The sequence below is a fragment of the Falco naumanni genome, chromosome 4, assembly GCF_017639655.2.
Source record: "Falco naumanni isolate bFalNau1 chromosome 4, bFalNau1.pat, whole genome shotgun sequence".
Classification (NCBI taxonomy): Eukaryota; Metazoa; Chordata; class Aves; order Falconiformes; family Falconidae; genus Falco; species Falco naumanni.
Window position 1 is genome coordinate 94,887,580 of NC_054057.1, and position 9,082 is coordinate 94,896,661.

At 45.2% G+C, this 9,082-nt stretch overlaps 1 protein-coding gene across 1 annotated transcript; it reads left to right on the forward strand.

The window, feature by feature from the left end:
• Window positions 1-1,305: 1,305 nt before the first annotated feature.
• LMOD3 (leiomodin 3) lies at window positions 1,306-8,111 on the forward strand. The gene is made up of 3 exons (XM_040593787.1): window positions 1,306-1,729; window positions 3,555-4,913; window positions 7,367-8,111. Exons 1-3 carry the CDS (start codon window positions 1,439-1,441, stop codon window positions 7,391-7,393), a joined length of 1,677 nt encoding a protein of 558 aa, XP_040449721.1. The 5' UTR covers window positions 1,306-1,438; the 3' UTR covers window positions 7,394-8,111.
• The last annotated feature ends 971 nt before the right edge of the window (window positions 8,112-9,082 follow it).

Genomic DNA, 9,082 nt, shown 5'->3' on the forward strand with positions numbered 1-9,082 from the left:
TGTTACAAAACACAGCAAAGAGAGAGCATTGTCATGCAGAGACTATTTTGTGGCTGGCAAACTCCAGCAGAGTGCAGTTGAGACTGTAACAAGAAATATGACTTAAAAATTGGTGGGGCTTGATTTCACAGCCTCTTGCCTGTGGTTTCTTTCCTAGGAAAGATGCAGTTGCAAGGTGAGGATTTGATTTGATACCCCCTGTGAAGAATATTTGAAATTGGGAGGTATTCTTCCTAATCCAATGAACAGCCCAGACTGCGGTGTACTGAAATTGCATTGTATTGGAGAAACTACCTGCCCATGCTACACTGCTTTTACAAAGCAGCCATGAGCACAGTGGTGTTGGAGACTGGTGTGCTGTGTAAATTGAGAAGCCTGTAAAATATTCTGAACGAAGAATGTGATACTTCTTAGATGGAATGGTCACTTGCTGAAAAAAAAATATATTTTCGTTAATCTTCTCTAGTTACATCAGTTCTATGAACATTAGCAAAGTAAACCTTTGACGCTGCTTATTAATTTTGTAAAAAAATGGTATAATCTAGGAAAAGGATGAATCAGAGTGAACCGTCAGCCAAGATCTGTTGACAGTGCAAATAACATCTGTGACAGAGGCAGACCAGTCAAGAAACAGGGCATGGGCACTGCCCCTGGGCTGGCTGGCTGGGAGCAGGGCATGGATGTGCTGTGGGAAACGTTCCCTTTGGGACCACTTGGGCTGGTTCAAAGGGCTGCTGCCCGTCCCCACATGGACCCCTGTCCGTGTTGTACCGACTGTTCCCCTGCCTCTTTCCATCTTGGAGGATTGTATTTTAACCAGGATCTGGTGTTTGGGAGAGCTCATCAATGGCACAATGGCTGTGTCCGCACCAAACCCACCTGCAACGTCTGGGGTTTAGCCCTGGCTAAAGGTGGTGAAGGGCCTGCAGTCCCCAGCCCTTTTGAGTTGTCCGAGATGTTATGGACATGGAGACCTTGTGCCGATTCTTCCCACGGTGCAGGATTTCACCCACACACCTTGCAGGCACCGCTAGTGCCGCTCCACCCCGCTACGGCAGCTGGAGCGTGGGGTGAAGCGCCCAAAGGCGCAGGGCCCCGGGAATCCTCTAGAAAATGGCTGCCTCCCGCCTTACTCAATGGGGGACACACCAGCTGCACTGAAATGTCAGAGGGGTTTGCACAGCTGACAAGTTGCTGAAAATGGAGCATGGCAGCATCGCCATAAATTCTCTTTATCCAGCCAAGTGCAGCTTAATATAGACTTAGCTGCGCGGTCTGCCTCCCGCACTGAGATCGAGAGCTGCCACAGCTCATGACCAAAACATGAACTCGTCCATTTAACCGATTGAACTACTGCTAGTGAGGGGGGGGAAAGAATTTTTTCCTCTAACATTGATCTTTCTCTTTAGGTTTAAAAAATAATAGAAGAAGAACGAACATGTCTGAAATCGGCCAAAACTCTGATGAAGAAGTGTGTCCTGAGGACATCGATGAAGATGAAATCCTGGCAAACCTGTCCCCTGAGGAGCTAAAGGAGCTGCAGAGTGAGATGGAAGTCATGGCCCCAGACCCTGAAGTCCCAACTGGGATGATACAGAGGGATCAGACGGAGAAACCCCCCACGGGAAGCTTCGACCACAGGTCCCTGGTTGACTACCTGTACTGGCAGAAGGCATCCAGACGCATGCTCGAGGATGAAAGAGTTCCCGTCACTCTCCTGCCCTCTGAGGTAACGAGCTAAAAATCACAAATATTTGTTATGCATCTGCTGTGGGATCTGCTTTAATACTTTAACCTGCCTCTGTTTTCATCCCTTACGTAAGGTACGGTACAAACAAATTCAAATCCATCCTAAAAGCCTCAGCAGTGGCAGGATGCAGCTTGGATTGATGTCAGAGTTAGCAATTTTTAAATGGCTTTGCCTAAATATTTACTTAACTTTTTAATATAAGAAAATCCTAAATCTGTTTCAGTGAAGCAAATCACTGAGAAATTGTCATAAAATCGGTTTGGAGGATGTAACTCAGATTTGTTTGACTTTACATATGGAAAACCACCATATTGCTTTTCCATAGAAGACTATGTTAATCATATGTATTAAACTAATTAATTGACAGAATTTAATGTCATGCTGGACAAAACCCCAAAACGCTGTGTTTTAACAATGTGAAACATTCACTAATGACCAAGCATGCAAACTCCACAAACTAGTGCAACCCTTTTCAATACAGGACTTAAATTTATTCTACTATCCCTATGACTTTGAAATAAAGTGAAGGTCATACTTAGATATTTTTCATGATGAAGGCCACACTTTAAAACAGGTTAATAAAATGGAAATATGGCCAGACAAAACACAGCCATACCTGAACCTAAGTGAATTTAAGATAACTGATTTTTTTTTTTTTTTTTTTTAAAGACTAATGGTTTTGCTATTAGGCAGCAGAACAGTTCATCACAGACTTCCCAGGGCAGATTTCATGGGCTGCCTCTGGGGAGGGGGAGAAATCTGTGTTTTTTTCCCTCCCGTGCAACACTTTTACCCTCAAAGAAACAAGTTTTTCTAACACTTCTGAGGTTAAACTTAGAATGTGAGCGTAGAGCTGCCTGCTGCATTTGCAACTGGTCAAGCGATCGGGTGCTAAATCCAGCCACTACCACAGCAAATGGGAACCGCAGCCTCGAGGGCAGAAGTGACTGCCACAGTCTTATCTGACTGTAGGTGAACCACAAGTTATGACACTGCCTTGCCCGAACAAGTGCAAACCTTTTGGGAAAATTTTTTATTAGTGCTTCATCCGTATTTCTCAGTGATGGAGGATCCACTTGCAAAAAAATGCTTGAAAAAAAATCTCAGCTAGGAAGGTCTCTGGAGCTGGTGGGAGTTGGCAAATAATTTTATTTTGATGCTAGAAGCCCCGCTGCCTTGCAACAGCTGTGTTTAGAGTCCAGTTCCCTACCTCTGGACCCAAAATAAAACTGAGCTGATGTTTTGCTTTATCTTCACTGACATGCTCCTTTAGCTGTGATGCTCCAGCAGGTACCAGAGCCTTGTTGTCTCATGTGCTTGATGACTCCACTGTTGTTACAATGTGCCTCCTTCACTCCTCCTGGGGCTGAGCAAACAGCCAGCAGTTAGCACTGATTTGCAGTGGTTTGTAGCATAGGAAATAAACTTTCTCTTTTGTCGAGGAAACAATAAAAATTATGCAAAATCCAGAAAGACACTTCGGATCAGAGACTCTTAACTCCCAGAAGGGTTCAAGAACCACCTTAACATACCATTAAATATGTACAGGACTTAATTGTCAGGATTTAATTTTAAAGGCAAAGATGAGAAACTGGTTTGCAGCCACTTTAAGAGCAATTGTCCCTGTGTTCCCAGGCAAGCCAGCACAGCCCTGGCTGACAGGCAATGACACTTTTGAGGGTTATTCTATAATGTATGGGCATAGAGGTATCTAAATCCAGCCATTACATGCTTATTTGAGCAGAAAGTTAATGTAACAAAGCCATGTTCAATTATTTCAGCTGTGAGGTTTTGTCTTCCTCAGAGAAGCGCTGCGGAGGAGGTGGAAGGAAGGGCCGGCGGCAGCGGCGAGGTGGCCGGCGGGAGGGGGCCAGCAGCAGAGGGAAAAGAGAGACGGTACCAAAATGAGCACTTGTCCAACTCAGGAACACAGTTTGGGGGTGCAAAGAAAGATGGAAGTGATAAGGAGAGAGGGGAAGAGGAGGAAGAGGAAGAGGAGGAAGAAGAGGAGGAAAAGGAAGATGAGCCTGAATTGGAAACAAAGGAGACTTGCACCGATGAGAACCGTCACAGCGATCGGATAAGTAAGAAACCAGGCACAGAATCAGGAGAAATCACACAAAAGCCAAATGAAAATGAAAAGAAAATATCAAAATTAAACATCCCCCAAAAGTTAGCACTGGATACCAGCTTCATGAAGCTAAGTGCCAGGCCTTCAGGAAATCAAACCAATTTAGAAGAGAGTTTGGAGAAAGTCCGAAAAAACAACCCAGACATGAAAGAGCTCAACCTGAACAACATAGAAAACATCCCCAAAGAAATGCTGATAGACTTTGTCAATGCTATGAAAAAGAATAAAAACATAAAAACGTTCAGCTTGGCCAATGTAGGGGCTGATGACAACGTGGCGTTTGCGCTGGCCAACATGCTGCGGGAGAACAGGAGCATCACCACGCTGAACATTGATTCCAACTTCATCTCTGGCAAAGGGATCGTTGCTATCATGAGATGCCTGCAGTACAACGAGACGCTGACGGAGCTCCGCTTTCACAACCAGCGGAGCATGCTGGGCCACCAGGCAGAAATGGAGATCGCCAGGCTGCTGAAAGCCAACGCCACCCTCCTTAAAATGGGCTATCACTTTGAATTGCCGGGGCCCAGGATGGTGGTGACCAACCTGCTCAGCAGAAACCTGGACAAGCAGAGGCAAAAGAGGCAAGAGGAGCAACGGCAGCAGCAAATGAAAGAGCAGAGAGAGTTGATAGCGATGCTGGAAAATGGACTTGGGTTGCCTCCAGGGATGTGGGAAATGCTAGGGGGACCACTGCCCCAGCTGGGGATGCACGAACCCCCACAAGCCCCCAAACCCCCCGTCCCCACTGCTGTGTCTCTGAGCAAAAGGCAGGAGAGCGCGAGGCAGCCGGCCCCCGAGCAGCCGTGCACAGAGAAGCCCGTCAGCTTCAAAGTGGTCAAGCTGAAGAAGATTCAGCGCAAACCTGCTGTGCCAGAGTACGTTGAACCTGCTGAGAAAACCAACCTCAGAGATGTCATCAAAACACTTAAACCCGTTCCCAGGAGAAGGCCACCTCCCCTGGTTGAAATAACCCCAAGAGATCAGCTACTAAATGACATTCGTCAGAGTAACGTCGCTTATCTTAAACCGGTGAGTGCTCGGCGGTGGTGCTGAGGGGTGGGAATCGCGCTTGCCCAGTACGCCCCCGACCTGGCGTTTGTTATGTCGACTGTTCAGGGGGGCTTGCACCTGCACCCGATGTGCCTTGTCATCGTTTTGCATCAGGCTGCCATCCCTGGGATGCAGGTGGTGGTTCCCCCGGGCAAAACTAGGGTACAGCTGGCACCCAGAAATGGCAGCAAGGGCCTCGCGCATCCTTGTCGACATCCGTAAAAGTGAAAGAAAGGAAATTTACTTGGGAGATAAACCACAGAAACTCAAGGTTAGCTACTAATAATAGCCTGTTAGTTATGATAGGCAAGTGCCATTATAAGATGTTTGTTTCAGGAGAGTAACAGGTATTATTTTTCACATTAGTCTGTTCTCAGTCCCCCATAAAACCCATGTTTCTTTTTTCAGTAGCTGTGTTTTTCTTCAGCTCTCACAAGCAGGAAAGCACCATCACTTAGCCCATTTCATATATGATAAACCCAAACACTGGCAGCAACGTAGCTTAACCCCTAAGTCACCTAAGAACCTGCACAAAGGCAGGAGCTGGGTTTCCAGCATCATGCTGGAGCTGCCAGGCTCCTTCAGTGCTGCCGCCCACCCGCCGGGGCAAAGCTCTGCGGTACAGTCGTGGTCCGGGACCGCTTTTGGTGGTTGGGCTGCTTTACATGAAATTAAAAGCTTTAGTGTGAGGGGAAATTTAGTATATTTCTTTAAGATTTATTTTCTTTCTATAGAGTTACTATCTGTAATGGTGATACTGCCAAAAACCCTTGCTATAATATTTTTCTGTGTGTTTGAGCCTTACATTTTGACTTGCAACAACAGGATGAGTACAAGATGCTTTTTCTCGGCTGCCTGAAGACGTAACGCATTTTTACAGTTGCCTAAAAACATTTCAGATAAAATAGTTGGTCCTCTGAAATACTTCTTGGTGGCAAAAGGCCCAAACCGTGTTCTTTTTTTTATTTTAAAAAATACCAGGTTGAAAAAATTGTCGATAAGCTGATAAAAAGCAGGGAGGATCGGAGCTAAATTTACCTGGGGCACACAGATATACCCACCCTGAAATGTAGCCTAGTGCTAACAGGAAAAAAATTAGATCCATTAGCGGTGAAGGTGGAGCGAGTGGAGCGAGGTTATAAGAAGAAAGTAGTTATACCACACCATTTTTTTATATTTGTTTTCAAGTAAATCTTTGCCACTGAAAGTGCTCAGTGGTCACAACTCCAGTGAGCTCAACATCATTGTGGTTTTGAGAATCCAAGTCCCAAACTGCAATAACTGCCTGGCTCTTACTTGGGTACCAAATTCATGGGCCACTTCTCAAAATGCTGGCCACCAGATTTAACCTTTTGTTTTCCTGAAGTGTTATAGTTCCTTGCATTGTACCATCATTCAAGAAATACTAAAAGCTGACAGATTTATTCGTAGCTAGTGCAGTTGATGCATGTGTTTGTGTTGCTAACACTAGAGGGACAGGGCAGAAAATCCTTTGCAATTAAAAATGGTCAAGTAGTATTTTGTAACTCATATTTTGTTTAGTATTTTAACAGTGGGCCACATTTTGCTTTCATTTATACCTACACAGAAATAATTATTCCCTCAGTAATTCCAGAGAGAGTAGTTTGTCCTGAAATGTTGGCAGGGGCAGGTTCTGCAGTGCCTTCTGACCCTGGTCCACCCTTAACATGACCATTCCGCCCCTAAACCAAGTTTTGGGGTTGTGGTGCTCTGCTGGGCACAGCCTTCATTTTGCACAGCAAACGATTAGGAAATCCAGGTGCTGCCAGCTGCCAGGGAGCAGTAGTGAACCCCAGCCATTCCCCCCAAAAACCATGGGAGGCTTTTATAAACGAGGGCTGTGGGGTTTGGGGCAGAGGGATCAATTCATGGCCCATCCTAAATGGGCTAGGTAACAATGCTATCACAGCCCACAAAGAGATGAAGCAATGGACACATAGTGGGGTTTGGGGGTTGGTTTTTGGTTGCTGGGGGTTTTTTTTTGGTTTTGGGCTTTTTTGGGGCTTTTTTTGTCCTCTGTCATCAGGCTACGTGGCTTGGATTTGGGGCATTACAGTGCTACTCCCGCCTGCCTGCAGTAACTCCCCCTTATGTGGTAACTCCTTATTTCCCTCGATATCCTCAGCTTCATCTCTAAAATGGGGTTTTACTGCTTGAGCCAAGCTGGGCATTTATTCGCTCTGTGGCAGGACTTGCTGCTTGAAAACTGATTTACTGGGCATTAAGCATCACAAACAGCAAATGGGGAACTAAACCCAAAATAAATTCCCAAACGGACGCAGCCCTTTGGAGCTCCCAGCTGTTATACTGTTGATATTTTTACAGTTTCTGAAGGTTTATATTAAACTAAATTGGCTTGGGAAATAAGACTGAGAAATTTCCTCCTCCTAATACTTACTGTCCTTGTCCAGGTGCCATTGCCAAAGCAGCTGGAGTGAGAGACCAGACTGACCCGGATAAAACAACTTGGAATAAAGACTATTCAAGTTTTGCTTACAACTGTTTCAGCAGATGTTTTCTGCAGAACCCAGGTGGTATATACGACTCTTTGGGAACAAAGCTTGCAATACACACTTTTGTAAGTGTGGTGAAAATGGCTGGCATGGGAAAAGTCAGTGCTAAGTGTTTCCATCAGGTATCAAACAGTCCCGCTGCCATCTGTCTGCCAAGTGGATTTGAGGCTCCAGTTTGTTGTGGGAGTATTTTCTCAGAGGCATCAATAACCTTGTCTTTCTAGTTTGTCAGCAAACTGTTCTGCTTCCACGTTGTCCTTCTGCTGCCAGATTCTGCAGGAACATGCTGTGCTTTATCTTTCTTTTCACACACATGCTCCCTTATTCTTCTCTTGTCCATGAGAAATGTATTTGGTTTCCATGTACACAGCTTCATTTTTTAGGCTAAGGAAACAGAAATAAAATAAAGCTCTCTCGTTAAGTTGTGTGCAGCACTTCCATGGCTAACAAGATGCTCACCGAACAGAACAGCTGCTCTGGTACATCAAACGCCTTGGCTTGATGGTTTCAAACTACCTCTGTTTCAGAACATAGTCAAGTTGGTATTGTACCTGATCAGCATATAAATGATATCTTTCCCCAAGATTCATCTCTCTCCATGATGTATTCCTTAATTACAGTGACCTTGGAGCTCACTGAAATGTTGTTTCGGGTCTCTCTCCACACTGTTCATGTGGCAGGAGGATAAGCCTTCCCCCTCTCTCTGCCAGAGGTTTAAGAAACACATCATTCGTCCTAGTACGGGGTGTGAAGAGCATGTCTCACCTCTAAAAGGGCTGGGTGGGGTTAAACCTGCATATACACAACTTCAGTTCTTCCTTGATTTTTGTGAAATTGTTTTCCTTCCCTTTTAATCACATCAGATATTTTGCTGCAAACTTTTTTTATAAAGCAGCTACAGGTAAGTCACCCTCTTGTGGAACACATCCATGAGAGACCACTTTGTTTTGGGGTTTTGTTTGGTTTTTACAGCTAAAGGCACAGGGAAAGAACAAAGCCTTTCTCTTTGCTAACATGCAGCTGCCCTGCCTTCCAGTGGTTGATACACGTGCTCAAAAGGCACATCTTTGCAGCTCCCAGCAGGATTTCTTTCAGGTGAGTTGCTCCTGCCTGTAACTCTTAGCAACCTTCCCCTGGCAGCTAAATCCCAGTCCTACCCTGCTCCCCCATCCCATGTTTATTATAATAGTCCTGTAGTATCAGCAATGTCTGAGACCTCTCTGAATGCAAGGTGGACTCCACTACCATTAGTTCAAATTTTCATTTGTCCTTGCCCTTTCTGTGTCTATTACCTGGTTTCTTTCAAATCTCCCATCTTCCAAACTTGTAAAGCTCCTTCTCGGCTCTGCTTGTCTGCAGCTGTAACATCGCAACTGTAACAACCTGGGAAACCTGGTTGATGTATTGTCTAACACATAGCAAGTAAGTTTTTCAGTATCACATAAGGGGGAGGGGAGAGTCATTAAAAGGGAAGTAACATTTCCATTGCACCTGTTTCATACAGCCCTGTTTCTTTGTAAAGGATAAACGCAGGAAAGAGAAGGAACTTGGTACTTCCATCCAAGCCCTCGCATGGAGAACAGCAGCAAATGACAAGTGCAATGAGCAACTCTT